The 21,881-nt window shown below is 34.8% G+C and overlaps 3 protein-coding genes across 3 annotated transcripts in view; all 3 read right to left on the reverse strand.

The window, feature by feature from the left end:
* Positions 1-3,263, reverse strand: part of LOC109230915 — a 5,467-nt gene extending 2,204 nt beyond the window's left edge. Inside the window, exons 1-4 of the mRNA XM_019396394.1 lie at positions 2,947-3,263; positions 1,218-1,368; positions 1,016-1,082; positions 672-906 (exon numbers count right to left, since the gene is read on the reverse strand). Coding sequence (XP_019251939.1) covers positions 672-906; positions 1,016-1,082; positions 1,218-1,368; positions 2,947-3,038 — 545 coding nt within the window. The 5' untranslated portion in view covers positions 3,039-3,263. The remainder of the gene's footprint in view (positions 1-671; positions 907-1,015; positions 1,083-1,217; positions 1,369-2,946) is intronic.
* On the reverse strand, positions 6,193-6,690 carry LOC109231491. The gene is made up of 2 exons (XM_019397150.1): positions 6,632-6,690; positions 6,193-6,544 (listed from the first exon to the last, which is right to left on the reverse strand). Exons 1-2 carry the CDS (start codon positions 6,688-6,690, stop codon positions 6,193-6,195), a joined length of 411 nt encoding a protein of 136 aa, XP_019252695.1.
* Positions 17,191-20,627, reverse strand: LOC109230916 (CBS domain-containing protein CBSX5-like). Its single transcript, XM_019396395.1, has 2 exons — positions 20,010-20,627; positions 17,191-18,253 (listed from the first exon to the last, which is right to left on the reverse strand). Exons 1-2 carry the CDS (start codon positions 20,348-20,350, stop codon positions 17,416-17,418), a joined length of 1,179 nt encoding a protein of 392 aa, XP_019251940.1. The 5' UTR covers positions 20,351-20,627; the 3' UTR covers positions 17,191-17,415.

Below are 21,881 nucleotides of genomic sequence, written 5' to 3' on the forward strand. Positions count from 1 at the left end.
AAAAAAAAAAAAAAATCCTTCTCCACTTTAATACTAGGTTTTTATATCTGCAACAGGGGCTCGAACCCGTGACGTGCACCTAACCACACATTATGCGCTGGGCTCTTACCACTAGACCAAAGCCCGGGCCAGTGCCCGTAGAAGAAATTCATCATTCCTGGAGAGGTGTATCAAATTTACTAAATTCTCCTAAGTAATTTACTTGCCGCAGAATGCTGTAACTTTTTTTTAACCCCTGCAATGTCTTCATCATGCATAAGGTATTACGAAAACCATGTCAAAAGACAGAGCTCTACTATCCTAAATATACTGGATGCTTCCCTTAAAACCAAAAAAATGAAAGGAGGAAAAAGGTCATATAAGTGGGAACTCTGTACATACGATAGCTTAATCTACGCCCAAGATATGTGGCAGCACGCATGTGCCACATGCATTTTCCATGCATCAGATGTTTCCAAATTGACTGTTTCCAGAAAAAGACAACCGAAGCAAGAAACAACAATGGCACAAGCATGTCCTTTTTCTCTTGGAAAATCCTTGTATTTTCTCTTTATGTTGGGGTAGTAAGGTTGGAGTAAGGATCTTTTCACTTAATTCATGATGTTATATACTGTTTTCACTTAACTGGAAGCTTACTCAATTATGTATCAAAAAGTGCATATGAAACATACCATTCGCGGTAGCATTTCAAGCACATGACATGATTGCAGTTGGGAAGGACAATTTTGTTGTTCATTTCCATACAGATTCCACATTCATCTTCCCTTTCAATGTCCAAATCATAAGCTTGTCTGTAATCCTCATCATCTCGTCTCCTGTATCTCTCCAGGCAAACTGCTTTTTGCTTTTTGTCTTCCGAGTCTGTCACACCTCTTTCAAGTTGAAGTAAAGAGGGATAAATAACAGCTGGACAGGGAAGATCAATATGATTATAAGCGACTAATATCTAAGTTTACATGATTTATCAGAAGTTTATATGTCATTGGATCGACTGAAGAAAAATGTAGAAACTTGCCATAGAACTCCCTAATGCTTGCTTTCCGTTCATGAGTTGACATGGTTGTGGTGCCATCGACGTATACCTGTAGCAAGGTAAAAGGTACTCAATTGAATACCCTAGATATTCCAAAATGAAAAAAAGCTTGAATGGAAGAATTTGGCGCTTGAAAAAAAAAGGAGGAAATTTTGGTAATGCATGAAATATAACAATTCCAAACCTTGTAAATAAGAATTCTCAACAAGCCAAGGGCACCGGCCAGATGGCAATCAGTCCATTGCACTAAGAAAAGGAAGATGTGTGCCGCAGGACTGTAGGACATTCGCATCTGTAAGCAAGCTCCATCATACTCCCCGGAAAAGTCAGATGCACTGCATTCGAAATTACGCCCATCAGATGAAAAAAGACCGAACAAGAAGGCAGAGGTAAACACTACATTACCCGATTTGGAGACGCATTCACCACAAACAGCAAATGATTGTCACCAAATCAAATCATCAATTCATTATGTTTTGATGTCGGAACATTTTCTTAATGATCAATTTTTATTGATGTTGGTGTTCAGGCAAACTTGTGTACACCTCGACTATTCCACCGGGTACCTGCTACCTCCCACCAGGTACTGGGTAACTCTGCCCACTAAGGGTTAAGCGGATGGAAAGAAATCACCTAGTGTTTAATGATCTATTTTATGGATATGCCGTCGACAAAAGGTGGGTAATTGGTCTATTTGATACTAAATTGTATGCCACGTTCCAATGGTTAATAATATTTCATTCTAGTGTTGCCTCCAAGTCCCTTGCTGAGCCGATGCCAGCACTGGGTTGCTGGTCGATCCACCCAACCCAACCCCCACCCCAAAACCCCCACCCCCCATGGAAAAAAGAAAAAGAAAAAAGCACTCTTAGAAAAGGAAAGCAAAGAGGGGTCCACAAGGGACAGGTGGACAGGCTAGTGGATTAGTCGAGGCTTATGCAAGCTGGCTCAAGACACACTTTCTATACTAAAAAGAAGGATAAAAGAAAAAACCAAAGGCAAAACAGAAGAGCACTAATGGAGAGAAAAATGACTTACTAAATAACCAGCATTTTACTTTTTTGAGTCAAATTTTCAGCTCTAACACCAGATTGCAACAATCAAATATCCAATGACAGAAACAAGCTTTGAGAGTTTATAAATAAAGTTCCATAATAAGAACATTAGAACTCTCTTCACAAGTTAAGCATCAATTAGCATTGAAAATGTTACCTTTATCGCTAGCTGAAGCAATCAAATTAAGAATTGAACTTCAAACTAACACTGATCATAACAAACTCACTTAATCAAATATATACTCTCTGCCACAAATTACTTAGCAACTGTAACTCCAAAAATCCCATTTTGGTAGCCAAAACAGTCTCCAAAAAACAAAATCAATAAATTAACCACCTCCAGAAAAAAAAAGATTCTAACTTTATTTATAGAAATACACCTTAGGGTAAAATTATCAAAAGGTAGAATAAAATAATAAGATTAAATTTCAAAAATTCAAGAAAACAAAAACCCATATCAGTAAAAATTATTTCTGAACCAAAATAGAAAAATAAAAAATGATTCAAACAGGGTTGAAACCACAAACAACCTAAAGAGGTGAAAAGGTTTCAGAAAATCAATAGAAAGATTAAAACTTCAAAACTTAAAAAAAAAAAAATATCAGTAAAAAAGAAATTCTGAACCAAAATATTTTTTTTTTAAAAAAAGAAATAAAATTGACTCAAACAGGTTAAAACCACAAAATATCCTAAAGGGGTTACAAATTTCAGAAAATTTTAAAGCAATCACAGTAAATCCTAAAACACCATAAGATTTTCAGATATCAATAGAGACCAAAAATGAAGAAAAAAGCACTTTTTTTACTGGCTAAGAAGAAAAATAATTAGAAAAAAAGAAAAAAAAAAAAGTTGACTTACAGAGTATTGGCATGTTGAATATCAGCTTCAAGAAGTTTAAGAGAATCCTTAAATGATTTTCGCATTGGCCCTCCTAATCCTCCTGTATACATATCCCCTCAAACACACACACACACACACACTTTTTCTCAATTTTCCTTAGAACCAAACAATCATTAGTCACCCTTTTCCTCTTTCACTCTCATTTAAAGAAAATCTTGAAAGAATTTTACCAAATTTTGATGAGTGATAGATAAAACTGTGCTGCTGTAATAGTCCTATGTTGTTGTATACTCTAATGAGGAAAAAGAGAAAATGGGAGGAGGAGTTGTTTTCAGTGGGACACGTGGTATTCAGCTTATGACACACACACACACACGAGTGGCTTGAAATGTAATAAGAATGTTTTTCATGGGTAAAATGATAATATTTTAAAAAAGATTTTTTTTTCTGTTTTTTTTTTTACTTTTTCCGTAATTAATGTTTGACTATCAAATTTTCAATTTTCACTTGAAAATGAATTTCGAAAATTTAAAACTCCAAAAAGCCATTTTGTCAAAATTTTCACTTCAGATCACTCACGAAAATTCAAAATAACCCAAAATTATACTTAGTCCAAATACAACTCTAATTTTCAAATACCATTTTCACTTGATTTTTTCTTAATTTTTTTCCAAATTTTTACAATTCCTACGTCCAAACGCCCGTTAAATCAAAATAAATATTTTAGGAAAAGAAAATTACTCCATCCGTAATAAAAAATATTACGGTGTTTAATTCGGTATAAATATTTTTTTTTTTAAAAAAGGATAGCCTGGTGCACGAGGCATTCTACGTTTACGTAGAGTTCAGGGAAGCACCGCACCCCAAAGAGAATGACGTAGGCAATACCCTAATGCAAGCATCAATGGCAGAATCCACGGTTCGAACTCGTGTCCTATAGATCACATAGAAACAACTTTATTGTTGCTCCAAGGAAGATTAACAAAGATTAAAAAATTGAAATTTATTTTTATAATAAACCATAAATATTTGTACGTCATAAAACATCTAAATAAGGATAAAATAAAGGGTAAAAAATAAATTATTTTTTAAAACAATAAGGTATTTTCTTTAGACATATTAAAAAAATTGTGTCACATAAACTGATAAGAGAAAGTAATTAAAAAATTCAGGAGTAAAATGAGAATAAACTTACAAACATAATTGATAATAAAATATTTATATTTGATACTAATTCAAATTGATTAATAGTTACGTTGAGGTGATATGCTTTTTAAAAGCTCATACTTTTAGGTGTAAACAAGATATGGTGCCAAAAACAAGGAGATAGGGTATGCCTAATTTCTTTTATGAAAAGCTTAAAAGTACTTTGTATTTAACAAAAAAAAAAAATTGGCATGCCTAATTTACTCTATTAACAAAGTACGTTGTGTTTAATTTTAAACTACTGTGAGAAGAAGATTTTGACTTGAATAGCTTTGGCAAGTTTAAACTTGTTAGGATTCGCACTAATTATTTGTAAAAATAAAATAATCTTAACTATTATATTACTATAAATGTTTAGATATTGAACGAATAATTTGAGTTTTTATAACCGACATTCTTTAAAATTTACATATAGTTTTTTCTTTATTACGGATAATTGACATTTAAAATAAGAAGTAAATAATATACGCCGAATTTGATGTCTATTAGATCATCTCTAAGGTAATGTCCTATTATTTATTGTACAAGAGTAACTATTTAGAAATTTAAAATTTAAATTGTAGAACAATACTTATGTAAGTACTCTTTTTAAAATTTTGATAGACAATATAAAATTATCAACCTGTATTTTTGTACACATGTTTGACTCGAACATAACTAATATCTATTATACTAAATTAAATGAAAAATGTGTACCGAATTTTAAGTCTGTTTTTCTCTGCCGTTTTCTCTCGTCCTCCTTTTTTTTTTTTTTTTTCATTCGTTGTCCGGTATTCGTATTGGAAACCGATTATATGCAGATTCGCGCCATGTATGATTCCATTTGGGGGACATCGCTCCCTGTTAATGATATTTTCATATACAGGGCTCGAACTCGAGAGCTCTAATTAAGGGAAGAGTAATCTCATTTACTGCACCACTTCCTTCGGTGGTCTCTATCTTTCTTCCGCTCTTTTGTTTCTCTCCATTTTCCGCTTCTCTTTTTGTTCATCTATTTTTCTTCTCTGTTTTTTTTTTCTTCATTTTTTATTTATTTCTTTTAATGTATGCCACTTTTCTCTCTACTTTCGGTACTTCAGCTCCACGCACCTATGATGGCTACCGGTCACCTTCCTTTAGTTTTGCCTTCTGCTTTCTTTTTATTTCCATAAATTTCTCCCCCTCTATTCTCCTTTTCTCTTTCTTTTCTTTTTATGTAGCAGCTCAATTTAATAGCATATTTGGCTAAATTTTTAAATTAATTTATTTTAAAAAATATTTATTTTCTCAAAAGTTCTTTCAAATAATATTTTTTTACGAGAAGTAGTTTGTGTTTGACTAATAAATTTGAAAAGTACTTTCGAGCAGCAGTTAGTGATTGACCAAACTTGTAAAAAGTACTTCTAAGTGTTTTTTACTGGACAATGCTTTTTAAAAAAGTACTTTAGGAGAGAAATTATTTTTTTGCTTCTCAAAAACTGCTTGTGCTTCTAGTCAAAAATATATTTTTTTTCTTCTAAAGCTTGGTCAAACGCCTTAACTTTTGAAAAAAATACTTTTGACAAAAAAAAAATGGCCAAACAGGCTATAAATCTCGTAGGATATATTATTAATTTTTATTTTCAAATAATAGAAAAATCCAATTAGATGTATTCTTTTCGATTCAATTTATTTGCTCTAATTTGGGTACAAAATTTTTAAAAAATAATAATAATAACAACAACAATCCTAGTGCAACCCCATAAGATGCAGTCCGGGAAGGGTAACGTATACGCAAACCTTATCCCTACCTTGTGAAGATAGAGAGGTTGTTTCCGATAGACTAAAAAGGATGAAAAAGAAGCAAAAAAAAAAAAAAAAAATTTAAAAATGAACTTCTCGAAAACCTGTGCTTTTTTTTTTTGTTGGTAATTATCATATTTTATTACCAAAGCACGAAAATTACAGCTCAAAAACAAGACATCACTAAGTCTGGACATCTTCCCAGGGCTTAGTATCACTCAAACTCCCCATACTACCTACTGACTATCATTCCTAAATGTATCAGTTGTATTGTACTGCCAGTACTTCATCTTTTGATCATGGGTAGAAGTTCAAGTCTTCAAGTCTTCTTCTTAGTCTTGACATCATATAGCCCCTTTCGCATATCATTTGTATAATCTGCTTTATCATTATCCCTGCTTGCCTTTGCTTTGCTCTAAAAATCCTGTGATTTCTCTCCTGCCACACATAGTAGACACAACCAGCTAAAGCCATTCTATATATCTCAGCATTTGCTGATCTGCCTTTTGCATTGTTGTATGCCCATACTACTTCTTGACTCCACTTCATAGCTTGTCTATTGATACCCATCCATTGCAATAGTTTCATCCATATTGATTCTGCAAAGGTGCATTTGAAGAACAAATGCTCGATGCTTTCTTCTTCTGTACTGCACAAAGGACATAGTAGCTCATTAGTCACCCCCTATCTTGCTAATATGTCCCTAGTATTCAGCTTGCCCATGATAGCCAAATACAGAATAAAAGTCCAGTTTGGCATTCCACCATTATTGCATACCAGTTTCCTCCAAGGCATTTTTTATTGTTCACTTCTTAACATCTTGTATATGCTGTTGATGGATATGTACTCCTTCTCAAAAATCTCTGTCAGGTTTACTCCAGCATCTAGCATGTATTGCTTAGCCTTCAATATCTTTTTCACCATCCATGAGGCTTGCTTAGGTTCAATATCTCTGATATCTTTTAAATGTCGATTAATCTTTATATGTTATAAGAAAATTTTGTGATCTTAAATATGTTATATTATTTCTGTAGCTACCAAAAATTCCCGTTAATTGTTAAACGAAAAATCATGTTTAATTATTTTCAATTATAGAAATATGACATTCTTCTTAAACAGGCTAATAAGGAATTGTGTTATTCTCTTTAAAACGAATGAAGAAATATTTTAATTTATTCTGTATAATCATCGATAAATAATAAGTTATATATTTCTTCATTTTTTAATTTTAGAAAACATTTTGAATAATTGCAACTGTACATTACCAAATTGAAGGCAGCAAAGAGAAAAAAAATTATAACGATGATCTTAAGATTACAAGTAATTAAAATAATTTCTCTTTTCACATTTAATGTAAAAACATATTTACTCTAAAGATCTAAACAACAAAATCTCCTTTTTTTTTTACAAAATCTTCTTGTAATCTGCCTTCTATTAGTTGCACTTATTCTGTTATCGTTGCTAGTTGTAGTAATTAATCGATCTGATCATTACATTCTTCAGCCAAACAAAAGGACTAGGTTTGCAATTATTCGGAAATGTTTGGTCACTTTTGGAATGTGATATGATTCCCTTTCTCCCTTCTTGCCAATAGATATGATATGATGTAATAGGGGAATAAAAAAGTTATCTTTTTCGCTATTACTTTTCCTAGCCGGTATATATATATATATATATATATATATATATATATATATAATGCATTTGCTGGTTATTTTTAGTTTGAGTGGTTGGATGAGCGACTGTTTGATTAATTCTTCATTTAAAAAGAGCATCTTCAGCCCTTTTCGGTACTATGCGGTTTATAGTTTAATTGACAAATAGTTTTTCGCGTTTTTCCTCATATTTACCCAAATAGCCAGTCATATTCATTATTTACTTTTCCTAGTCGGTGTATGTATAGGTCTAAATTTGGCGACTCGACAGTAACGGATAAGCAAGACAAAGGACGGGGTCGGCCTTGGTATAACAACTGAAGGTTGCTCTCAAGACGGTTGATGCCAAAGACGGGCAGCTGAGATGAGAAAATAACGGTAGCATAGGTTCAAATATGGAAACAAGGAATATTCCTTTGGATATTCCTTGCTTTGTACTTTTTAGGATTTTTGGGAAATGTCCCTTGTAAATAGAAGAGATAGAGAACAAAAAGGGATCTTCACTTTTTTATGAGAAAGAACACTTTGTAAAAGGTTGACCTGAAAGAATATACTAAAGTTGTCTCATTCATTGATTACATTACTCGAGTATACATTTTAGGTTCTATATTTACGAGATCCAAAGATTCCTCAACCTCCTCTAATTTCTCTTCTTTCCACGCTGATGTCAGGGGAAGGAGCTTTCTGAATCTTACAATAATTGGGTAGTAACTTCCTTTTATTATGCTAGTCACATTTATTTATATTCATTGTACATTTATATTTTTGCATTTATGAGCATTTAATCAGCTCAAACATATTAGCTAACGTCGTTCATCTTGTCTACTTCATCTAACATTTGGTCTAGATTTATTATTCTTAACTAAGATTCACCCCTCTTCTCATCATTAATTGGTTTAATCAAAAGGCTTAATACTTTTTGGTCAAACAGTGTACATGAATTATATACTGATGTCACGACCCGAAATCCCTCCAAAGGAGTCGTGATGGCACCTAGTTTCTAAACTAGGTAAGCCTAACCTTTTCTATCATAACATGGATATTTACTAACTTTAAATTAAATTACTCGGAACAAAGTACAATTCCCAAAACCGGTGGTACAAGTCATAAGCCTTTCTAAGAGAAATTATACAAAATAAATACAACATTGTCCCAGAACGAGAAGGAATCAATGGAACGTAAATACAAACGAAGGTGACTCCGAGGCCTGCGAACTCAGCAGCAGGTTACTTTGAGTCTCCACCACGACGATCTGCACAGCTACTATCGATCAATTCCTGGATTTGTACACAAAAATGTACAAAAGTGTAGTATGGGCACACCACGACGGTGCCCAGTAAGTATCAAGACTAACCTCGACGGGGTAGTGACGAGGAACAGTCAATGTTCAAGTGCCTTGGGTCAAAATTGAGTCACAGCTCAAGTTTTCATCCGCAATCTGATGGCCAGACGGAGGTATGTTGGAGGAATATCTCCGCCACTTTGTAACCGGATCGCAGAAGAATTGGGTGAAGCTTCTGGATGCTGCTCAACTGTGTTTCAATTCACAAAAGAGCTCTAGTACCAACAAAAGCGCTTTTGAAATTGTTACCGGACAGCAACCGCTACTCCCACCCACTGTGAATGCACCAAACATGGCTAAATCTCCTCGAGCTGCCAGCTTCTCAAAAGAGTGGAGGCGGAATTTGGAGATAGTGTGGAGCTACCTTGTCAAAGCCCAAAAGCGGATGAAGAGGCATGCTGATCAGAATCGTCGCTTTGTTGAATATCAAGTAGGAGACAAAGTGATGGTCAAAATTCAAAGCGGTACTTATTTGCAGGGGTCCATGACCCTCGCCTATTGCAAAATACATTGGACCCTTGTCCATTGAAAAGCGTATTGGGAAGGTTGCATACCGGGTGGATACCCCAGCTTGGTGGAAAATTCATCCTGTCTTCCATGTCAGTCTCCTGAAACCTTTTCGGGAAGACACGGAGGATCCTTCAAGGAGCCAGCTCACAATACCCAGTATTCGAGGTCCCAATTCAACCGGGAAAAGGCGTGTTGAAGCTATCCTTGATGACAGAGTGATTCATGCCTCAAGGAAAGATCACCAAGAGTTTTTGGTGAAATGGCAGGGCTGTGATGCAGAAGAGAATACTTGGGAGAGGGGAACAAACCTCAAAGCCTACAAGAGCCTCATTGAAGATTATTTTGCAAGTAAGGCGCCGAGGACGTCGCCAACTCAGGTGGGGGAGAATGTCATGGGCGGCTTTCCAGCCATGCCCCATGACCCCTTGGGCGCGCCCCGTGGCGTCCTAGCGAACCTCCCAATGCCTAGCGCCACGGACGGCCCCGTGGTCTTGGCCGCGCCAAGTGACAAGCGCGCAGGTGCCTCTGTCGCCCCACCGATATCCCTCGCGAGCGCCAAGCCGCAGGCAGAAGCCAACAGCGCCGCGCGCGCAGACAACACCGCGCGCGCAGACCGTGATGCCAAAGACACTGCTGCTGACAACGGACCTGTTGCTGCCTTATAGAAAACTAAGTCATTTTCATTGTAAATATAGAGTAGTTTTATTTCATGTACTTCCATTATGTTTCTCTAGCTTAGTCAAGTCTAGTCTTGTAACTTTGGATTATTTTTTTTAAGTACTATTAGGGGGGATCAAGCAATCAAAACTTTCTAGCAAGCAAGCAATTCTCTGTACTGGTGTCTCTCCCCCTCGACACCGCGTTGCTTTTCTGTAATAGCTTTCATTAATGCAATCAAGCTTTCTTTCATTCTGAATTCTCACTTCGGTTCTCTCAATTACTCTTGACATTGGTTTTCCCGTACGGCACTGACAATCTCGTCTAGCGTACGGAGGGGACCTCAGTTGGCGGACAGCAACTGCACTGACATCAGTTGCCTAGCCTTACGTCGCCCTTCCAAGGAATCTCAGGAAATAATAAAAGGAAACTCGGATGGAGATGAAAGATAACCAAATAAATCAACACAAACATAGCTGGAACACAGAGAAGTAGAATGAACTCAAGTAAGGAAGACAGTGTCAGCTCAATCAATCATATCGTTTCTGGTGCACAACCCCAGCCATCTCAGAACTCGATGTCTCATATCATAACCTCAACTTCCAAACTTTTAGCACACCCGGCACCTTGTGCCCACATATTTTGTCTCACTTTGTACAACAACGTTCTCATGTTACTCAGTACATAGGACCCATAACTAATGCAATTAAGATGTTCCAGGAGTCTCATTCACATAACATAAAGTAGAGTACAACTTCTAAATCAATTAGGAACTCAGCAAGAAAAGATGAAGTTATTTTTAGAAATCATTTGAATAAAGAAAGTACCATTTTCAATTTAAAATACCACATCGAATGAATTATTACCTTTAACATGGGATTTAATAAATTAACTTAGTAGAAATTCCTTTTTAAGTAAATTACAACTTCAGACGGTTTAAGGGAATTTAATTGAGTAACCAATTGAATTAAAAATGTGACAATTTTGAAATTTGAAGTATTGAAATATGTATATATAAATACGGCGAGGTATTGAAAACACTATGAATTCCAACACAAAGGATCACAGCAGTAAAGGAATCTAAACAGTTAAAACACCTGAATTGATAACAACAAATAAACACAGCAAATAGAAAGTACACGGCATCACCCTTCGTGCTTTAACTCTCAATCCTCACCATGCAATCAATATTCACTTTTATTCTTTCTTGTTACTGCGTGCAACCCGACCCCACCTGTCACCCTTGTTACTCCTTGTTGCGGCGTGCAACCCGATCCCATATAATATTGTTGCGGCGTGCATTCCGATCCCATATAATATTATTGCAGCGTGCAACCCGATCCCAATATACAAGTCAACACCAATCACAAAGGATCCCGGCAAGGGAACAATAGTATAACAACAATATTCCGGCAAGGAAAACAATATCATAAGCAATAACATCCTGGCAAGGGAAACAATATCATAAACAATAACATCCCGGCAAGGGAACCAACAATGGAAATAAATACATCCCGGCAAGGGAATCAACAATAATCAATCTCGTTCCAATAATTAACTTCAAAAAATGAATCCCAACTTGAGTCAATACTCAACAACGGTCAAATATCAAGGAATTACCATAAGCCTGGTCCAACATGAATACTCATCAATTCAAGCATGAAAAGTACATAATAAGGATCACGAAAAAAATCAAGAAGCACACTAACCTTAACAAAGCAACAAGACATAGTAAGCACGTGATAATTAAATCGGTAACCACAACAAATGGACATGTAACATATTTGCACGAAGTCATAGAGGAACTCACAATCAAGAAGTATCAAAACAATAAGGAAGGCAATCACTTCAATTAAGGCAATTAGGGGTCAACTAACACGTAAGAATTAGAGGAAAGCTAGCAACATCATATGGAGCATATAGAGGTAATTTAAGCAATTAGGAAACTCAAGCATGACGGAATACTTTGCACATAATGAACATAAGGACCTAAGAACCCTAGAGGCAAATTTCCCACAAATAAGTCCGAGCACACACTCGTCACCTCGCGCGCACGGACTACAATTAGCATAGAAGACTCAAACCCTAGGGGAAGTCCCCCACACAAGGTTAGGAAAGATACTTACCTCAATCCGGCCAATCCAATACTCAATTTAGCTTTTCCTTTACCGATTCATCAACGCTCGGCTCAATCTAGCCAAAAACGACTTGAATACATCAAACAATGCAAGAGAAAACAATTTCAATTGACAAAACTATGATTCTTATACAATTTGCAAAAAGTCAATAAAAGTCAACTCCCTAGGCCCGCACCTCGGAGCCCGACAAAATTTACAAAAACTGAACACCCATTCCGCTACGAGTGCACCCATATAAAAATTATCTAATTCCGATACCATTTGGTCATTTAAATCATCATTTTATATTTTTGAAAGATTTCACAATTTTCCACAAATTTTCCTTTAGATTCTTATGAATTTGATGTTAAATCTAAGATATAATCACAAGATATAGTTGGAAATTGATTAGAGACACTTACCCAATAATTTGGAGAAGTTTGGGTCTTTGAAAAATCGCCTATGGAGGTTTAGGTTTTGAGAAAATTGCAAAATGGGTGAAAATCCCGTCAAAAATCTCACTTAACAGGCCTCAGATGTCGCATTTGTGACCCAGGGTTCGCAATTGCGAAACCTCGCAATTTGCGAACAAGGCAGGGCTGGCAGAAGTCGCATTTGCGACAAAAAGTTCGCATTTGCGAACTGGGCATCGCAATTGCGATGAAAAGGTTCGCATTTGCGACCACACCAGAAACCAACAATTTTCCCGACACGAAAATGAACATAACTTCCTCATACGATGTCCAAATTCGATGATTCTTTTTCTTGTGGCTCTGTAATTTCGATACGGATCTAATGGTTCAATAAAAATTGAATTTGGATCTCATTTTCTCAGTGTGATATCACTTTTGCTTGAAGAAACGACGATGGAGCATCCAAAAACAAGCGCAACATAGCCTAAACGTATCCGAAACTCACCCAAGCCCTCGGGGCTCCAAACCAAACATGCACGCAAGTCTAAAAACATCATACGGACTTGCTCGTGCGATCAAATCATCAAAATAACATCAAAAACTATGAATTTAACCTCAAAACTCATGATTTTCTAACTTTTCAACCGGACGTCCAAATCACGTCAAATCAATTCCGATTCTCACCAAATTTCACAGATAGGACTTAAATATCATAACAAACTTGTACCAGGCTCCGGAACCAAAATACGGGACCGATACCAACGAGTTCAAACATTAATTCATTTATTTATTTCCTTTAAAAACCAGCACAACAATTTTCTTCAAAAATTGTTTTCTAAGGCTAGGGACCTCAGAATTCAATTCCGGGCATACGCCCAAGTCCCATATTTTACCGCGGACCTCCCGGGATCGTCGGAACACAGATCTGGGTCCGTTTGCCAAAAATGTTGACCAAAGTCAACTAAAAACCAAATTTTAACTCTAAAAATTACTATATTTTTCATATTTTCACATAAAAGCTTTCGGGTTTCACGCCCGGACTGCGCACGCAAGTCGATACACGTAATATGAAGCTACTCGTGACCTCAAACTGCCGAACCGGACGAAATTGCTCAAAACGACCAGTCGGGTCGTTACATCTGATTATATAATTACACACATATTATACCTGAATTATTTATATATTATACGTTTCTCGGCTATTTTAAATTTAAACAGTTGGATAGAGGACTATTTAGGTTAATTCTTCTCGAAAGAATTTGCGGCATTTGGTCAAAAGTAAAAGTTCTTTTTATTTATTTATAGAAAGTTTGCAAATTAAAATATGCTTAGGGAATTATTTGAAAACATAATTTGTATTTGAATGGTCCTTTTAGAAAGTTACCATCGTTATGTTCAAAATCCACTCAACTTCTACATCTGGTTTATATTTTGCACACTTTCTTGAAAAATATATTTAATAATAAAAGTATTTGTATAAAATACTATTTATTCTCTTACATATCTTAGTTAAGATTCTACTAATTAGGGTAGTATAAGTCGAATTTCTGAAGAGGGAAAAAAAGAAATGCTTCTTTTTTTAAAAAAAAATTCCAAATATTTTTAAATAAGCTCAGTATACCAAAGAGATTAATATTTTGAACTAAATGGAGTTTGTGTCTCCAATAATAGAGCAACATGTTGCGTTATGATTAAGATTATCATTCAACTACCGGATAATGAAGTCAACTAATGACATTTTAATTAATATGTGCCAATAAGATTATCTTATATCAACCTCGTTGACTTTTCATGTTGAAAAGCAGAGAATTGATTAGATTAAAAAAAGGTCAATGTTAATCTAGGAGGATAATTATTTCTTAAACCTCCGAGCGTCAGACATCACTATCTATCTTTAATCCATAATGATCAATTCCTTACCAAACTTAATCAATTAACTATTATCAGATTTACTAGATTTTTATAGGCAATTATCAAAAGATTTAAATAAATATTGAGTGAGGAAGAAGAAAGGATAATTGACTTTTACTTTTTTTGAAAAAAATAATAAGCTAAATATCTTTTATATTTGGCAAATCCTTTTTCCGGGGAAGAATATTTTAAACTTCTATAAATTAAAAATTCTCATTCTCATGCAACAACACAATATCATTCATAATGTAGTCCATCGAAGTTTAGAGAGTCTTGTTTACGGGAAGAATATTATTTTGTAATCTCTTTTTATATATATTAATAGATTGTTATGAATGTAAGTTAATTGACCAAATCACATTTAATTATTTTTTTTTAAATATTTTTTGTTATTGTCTTATTTATTATTATTCAAAGTTTGTTTTGTTAGCTTTTACATAATGCCAAGTTGTTTCGATTCCAACACTACTTGCAATGAAGCATCACTTATAGTCTATATTGTACGAACTCTCCAAAGCAGTCGTCCGACTATTTTTGGAGGATTCAATATACACCCATCGATATTTTTAAAGAGTCCGAACAAGAAAATGCTCAACTTTTTAGAGTTTGATGACTCCATATTGGATAGTGAAATTCATTTATCTTCTTGGACTTGAGATGTGGAATGGAGATCTTGGATCTCGCCACTTCTGATCCCCAAAAATATACATAATTGCAACCACTAATGCTTGTATTAGAATAATGAATAGAAAGATGTAATGATAAATTTGTCTTCAGTGTGATTTATATATTATGGGTTCGAGTCATAGAAGCAACCACTAATGCTTGTATTAGAATAAAATTGTCTACATCATACCTCTTGGACTTGCCCTTCCCCGGATTCTATGTTAACACAAATACCTTGCGCAGCGAGCTGCCTCTTTAAAGATGAACCATGGATTAACAACTGATTTGCCTTGAACAGTATTATTTATTTACCAGTTTTTGCTCCTTATTTAGGGACAACCACACTCCTCTCAAATCCTATTACTGAAAAAACTAATGAACAATTCTTGTGTTTATATTACTGTATTTAAGTTTTATGCATTGAAGATAGTAAAAAACATTTACACATTAACAAAATCCTTTATGATTAGTATTGCTGTTAACCTAGAAAAAAATAGTAATTTACCTTCTAACATTCTATTACATGTTAACAAACATAAATGGTGTAAAGAACTTTAGGCGGACCTACGTGTAACCTTAAGGGTCATTGGACTCTATAAATTTCGGCAAAAATCTTATATATATATATATATATATATATATACTTTGAAAATGATTAATTCAAATCATTTAGCACCCTGAACTGTACTAAAAGTCTTTAGGGAATACAATCCTGAATCCGCCTCTGAAAGGGCTGCACGCCAATGGAGTAAAATTTTCATTTTGTTCGGCAAATTAAAATTAAGACATAACAAACCAAAACATTTTTTTCCTGCTGTTTTTCCTTTTTATTGGAAACGTGTAATTGAACTGAATTTAGCAGTTTGCACATCAGACCTAAAGATTGATAGAATTTTCCCTTTAAGATATTTTGTCTTATAACGTAAAACTTACAAAAACCTTTTGAAGGACTGGAAATCCAAAACAAAAAGCATGGGGCCAATGGTTGGTAGAGATGATAAAATTTAATGTTAGTGGTTATAATATCACAATAATGGTGTCATAGTCTCACAGCAGGAATATCATATCACAGCTATTAGATCCAGATTATAACTTTCTTGATAATGTGTTTTATTTCATCCAAACATCATTATACGTATGAACAGATGCGATAATTTAAACTTGATCGGTTCAACTTTTAAAGTTTTTGTATTGAATTTATTGTACTTTTGACATAACATGTTCAGAATATCATGATCGTTGAAATTTAATAATTTTCGCATATATATATTCATATTGTGTCGAAAATACTGGATTCAATTAAATCCGTAATTAATAAATTATATTTGCCACTAGTTAGGAATTATTTAAAGCTCTATACACATGATACTCAAAGAATTATATGATCATATGGTAAAATCAAGCTATTTTGCTTTCAATGATAAAGATGATTATTCCTACCTACTCCACTTAATTAGTCAATTTTATACTCCAAAGGGTTATTTAATACTGATAGGAAAAGGATAATCTTATCAATCCAGCTTTCAGGTTTGTTAAAGATATTTAGTGTAGTTGTCTCTATCTGAAATTTGCTAATGATAACAGCTTATTTTTGTTGTCATAATAGAGTAACTACTTATTCACACCGGATATTCACACTTACTAAATAATTAACCTTAAAAGTTAACAAATCAAACTGAAAATGTATATCACTTAACAGGCAGCTAGCATAGAACTTGCAAGTTCGGCCGAACCTAGTAACTTTGATCCAAACTCTAAATTTTATATTAAAAAATTCACCGAAAACGTATAAATTATTAATTTAGAACCTAGTAACTTAAATGAGTTAAAATTTCAAACCCACAAGGTTCAAATCATGGTTCCGCCTCTGTCACTTAACTATGATTAATTGTTAAATATGTATATAAAAGACATGTCTTACATTCATTAGTTTAGTGTAAACACCCGGTGTAAGTAAGTTTTTACCCCATATATAAGACAGCTTTTTGTTTTTTAAAAGATCCATTGTACTGTGGAGATGATGCTCCATTGCAAAGCCATAAAATTAGGATTAAACTTTCACTATGAAAATAATTACTAATAGACATAATGACCATTACAAAACAACATATACAAAGATTAAGTTCCAAAACTAACTATATTCTCCAACTCAACGTGTTTCAATCACCACCGAAAAAGTCTCCCAATCATTTGAAAGAATTTTGACACAATTTTGTGCTTGTTGTGTTATTGCCTTCACTGAATTCTCCTTATTTGGTTGCAGACCTCGCATTTGCAAGACTCCTGAAAACTTTCAGAATTCCTTTAAATGTTACAGAACCAATCAAAGTGTTATCCTCATCCATGACCCAAACGGAACTTGCGCGATGTGCAAGTGCTTGAATCATCACAGCCACCAACGAACTGCTTGGATAACACGTGATTGCCTCCGCCCTTCTTGCTGATGAATATCGTACTGAACCATTATTTCTGCAAACCCCTAACTCATCATCAGAAGAACAACTTGAAGCTGAGGATGATGACGAAGACAATGAGAACTCTTCATCCATTAGTTCCAATACTGCGCCAAGCTTTTTCTCTTGCAGCCTCGTCTTCACCAGCTCGATCAAGTCGTCTGGAGGACCACCACAGTCAATGTAAGCCATCAGATCACCGGCTGAAAGGGCCATGATTGCTGCTGCAGCCGTTTCATCGCAGTATGCAAGAGTGGAGGGGGAGATTTCACCAATTAATTTGTTGTGATCATCAACAACAGCCACTGAAGTTTGCTCAACGTGTGCAAGAGCAAGGGAATCTAAGGCAGAGATCGCAGGATCATGGTAACATACAGTCATGACGTTATTATCTATGATGTTGAGTGATTCAATTGAAAATGTGGGCATAGGGGAGAAGACACCAATGGAATTCAGAAGGAAGCGGACAATGTCTTCTTGCGTTAGCCAGCAGTATTCAACTCCGTCGTGATGTTTGCAACTCAGGGAGGAAGATTTACTCAGCTTTGTCCTAGTATTTCTGCTCATGTACTTTTGGATTGGTATAACCAGGTTCTGTGTGCCTTCCAGAATGTAATCTATTGCTTCCAGTAAGCTGAACAAACAATAAAAAATATATCAGAAGACAACCAATAACATCAAACAACAAAAGTAAACAGAATAAGATGTCCAGAAAAGCATCAATTAGATGAAAAATGAGGCTACAGAGACATGGCAAGCCTAAACAATGTGTTGCATGCCTCTCAAAGCTCCAAAAGTCGTTCACAAAAACGATACATATAAACCAGAAAAGGAAAATCCTAAAAAAGAAAGACTAAGAAGGGCAGCCTGGAGCACTAAGTTCCCGGTATGCGCGGGGCCTGGGGAAGGGCCGGACCACAAGGGTATATTGTACTCAGACTTACCCTGCATTTCTGCAAGAGGTTATTTCCATGCCTCGAACCCGTGACCTCCTAGTCATATTGGCAATAACTTAACCAGTTACGCCAAGGCTCCCCTTCCTAAAAAAAGAAAGACTACCAAACAGATTATAACATACTTGACGCTAGATCTAGTGAACAAGTAGAGTTAAATATTTGAAAAGGGACAAGTAATGATTATGTTGAAGCACCAACAGACCTTTTTTTGTTTGTAACTGATGAGAAAGAAAAAAACTTGTTGAAATGGGTTGGTTTTGGATGAAAAAAAAATGTTTAGGATAGAGCAGGATGACAATGAATTCATCTATCAAACGACAAATAGTTTGGGATTGAGCACAGTAAGATTCATATACTCGACCCCAACTAGTTTGGGATTGGGAATTAGTTGTTATTGTTGTCTATTTGATGAAAAAGCTGCAATGTACGCAAAAAGGTTCTTTTTAGCAGAATTGTCAACAAGTTTTATGTAAATAAACATTCATACAACTCCCTTTTCCACCATCCACCGAACATTGCGCCTCCATCCTGGTAAGCTGAAAATGTGGTACCTTCTTCCTCCCATCTAAAGTTGAAATTTTTATGTGTTCTTTCCCCAGATTAAGAATGCCACATTAAATCATTGGCCATTACCCAAATCCCACCTATATTTGTACATCTCCCTAGGAACCATATAATAGATGTTATATTCTTAGTTATTTGCAAGACAAATAAATACATATAGAATATGAAGAATATTCGTTCCAAAATGCTAGAACTGGGCTCAGAAGGAGCTAAACCTCAAGTTTCAACCATATATTGATATCTTCTCCTACTATTCCTAATACTTAATAAATAAAAAAGAAAATACTGAGTAAATGACTAAAAATTGAATAAAAAACTAACCTTATAAAAATCTCATGTGTTACGATTCATATCTAGTCAAATACCATAATATAAAGAAAGTACTAAGTAAATGATCTCCTATAATCAATCACGATTTGAATAAAAAATGAACTTATGAATATATCCTGTGTTTTAGATTTCATATCCAGTCAAATACAGTAATATAATGGAAGTACTGACTAAATGATCAGTTATATTTGATCGATCTCCTGCCCAGAGGAGGACCTACCCTTTGGGTAGGAGGGTTGCCGGGCCCGATAATTTCGAAAAAAAATGTATGTATATTTGTGTATATATCTCAAATAATAGGTATATATTTTGATTGGCACCCTAAGATCCTAAGATCCAAATCTCAGGCAGCTGCATTGGTCGATTTAGAGGGCACAACTTAGACTTTTAGTGCGGTACCTGGGTTCCAACATTTGCTCAAATTTTTATTCGGCAATGGTGCCCCGCCACATTCAAATCCTAGGTCCGCCTCTGCTCTGCTAAATTGCCATAGTAACTAGTAATATATATTAAAATTCCAAGGGAAAAATATCACAATACCTTGAATTGGGCGCCAAATGCCTCACAATATAATCCCCTTTCGGCAAAATCTGGGAAACAGGTGCCTCAAGAGCCTTGGAAGGATTATCCAAATTCTCGTTTTTACATAAAAAGCAAATCACATCCACCAAACAAATCTTCCCAACACAACAGCACTCACAATTACTACCTTCTAGAACCTTCTTCAAATGGTCACAGCTCCACACGCTCACGTGAGCTTCGCCGGACTTTTTCAACACCGCTAACGCCTCCGCTATGGTGGCTGCCGCCGGTAATGGCCTTAACGCCGGTTTCCCTACGCACAAATCTGACACATTCCGGTTCAGAAAATTAACCGCCATGCAATAATACGGATTAGAACTTTCTAAAATAGTATTTGAAGAAGATAAAGAAGAATGTTATATATTACGGTTAATTTTATATAGATACAGAGATATAAGGAGATAGCGGAGGGATAACGGAAAATTTTCCCGGGATCGCCGTACACGGAAGACCCCGGTGGTGATTTTTAGAAATGAAGAATAGGGAAGAAGATTAGAGTAAAAAAATCCTGATATTTATACTGGTGATTTGGTTAATGGTAATTACCGGTGAGTGGTGATCCATTTTTTCTTTTTTGATTACCTATTCTCCACACATTTTTCTTTTTCTCCCATTTTTTCTTTTACTATATAATATTTGGGATGTGGATTTAGAAATTTGTAAATATTTTTTAATTAATATTTCAAAAAAATTATCTACAACATGTCTATGGTGTATTTGATATGATATAAGTTATATTTCAAAGAATATATATCAGAAAACGACTTACTCCTACTATTTTTTGAAAAATATTTTTCGGTAATTAGTTGGAGAGTAAAAGATAATTTCAGAAATAACCTGATAGTGTTTTGATAGCCCAAACTGATAGTGTTTTGTGTATTAAATACTAATAGTGATATTTAATAACAAAATTTAATTGTACCTATGTGTAATTTTCTCTTTAAAAAATGAAGATATAATAACATTGAGATTGGAGATAATTGTGATGGACTTTCGTCCAAAACTGGTGAGAGAAGTAATTTCCCCTTATGGTGGAAAAATAATTTTTTTCTCTAGAAAATATTTTTTGACAATTAAATTATAAATACCAAACTTTTAGAAATATTTTCTGTATTACTAAACATACTCTAAGGTATCGTCTGGTATGGGATAGGAATAATAATTCCAATATGGGGTATTAGTTAATCTCAGGATAACTTTTACACTAAAATAGTGAGATTAGCTATCTGATATAAAATGTGGAATAACCGATGCCATGGAATATCCCGCCCCATGGGACATCCTGGGATATCCCATAATCGTACCAAACAACCCCTAAAAGAAAGTTTGTAATGTGGGATAACCAATGCCATGGGATATCCCGCCCTATGGGACATCCTGGGATATCCCATAATCGTACCAAACAACCCCTAAAAGAAAGTTTGTTTAGGAAAAACTATATTGTATAACCGCCAATAATAGCCGATAAAATATGTATATCTTTTATATATACCAATATATAATATACATATTTTATATATAATCTATCTATCTATCTATCTATCTATATATATATATATATATTTGACCGACCTACTTGAGTCATGAGTTCAAATGTCTGGATTTATGATCGTTAACTTTTTGTCGCTAAACTATTATGTATGAAAAACAATGTTCTGCTTTTGCAATAAAAGGATCTAACTTCATATGCAATTTGAGTAATAATTCAACGGAAAGGTTTTCCATCTGAATTCTGAAATACATTCTTCAATTTTTCACTAAAGTTTTTCCATTGCCTTTTCTCGATACCACTTTCAACTTCCTAAAATACTCAATTAAACAAAAAAGGAT

Source organism: Nicotiana attenuata, chromosome 8, assembly GCF_001879085.1.
Source record: "Nicotiana attenuata strain UT chromosome 8, NIATTr2, whole genome shotgun sequence".
NCBI classification, from domain to species: Eukaryota; Viridiplantae; Streptophyta; class Magnoliopsida; order Solanales; family Solanaceae; genus Nicotiana; species Nicotiana attenuata.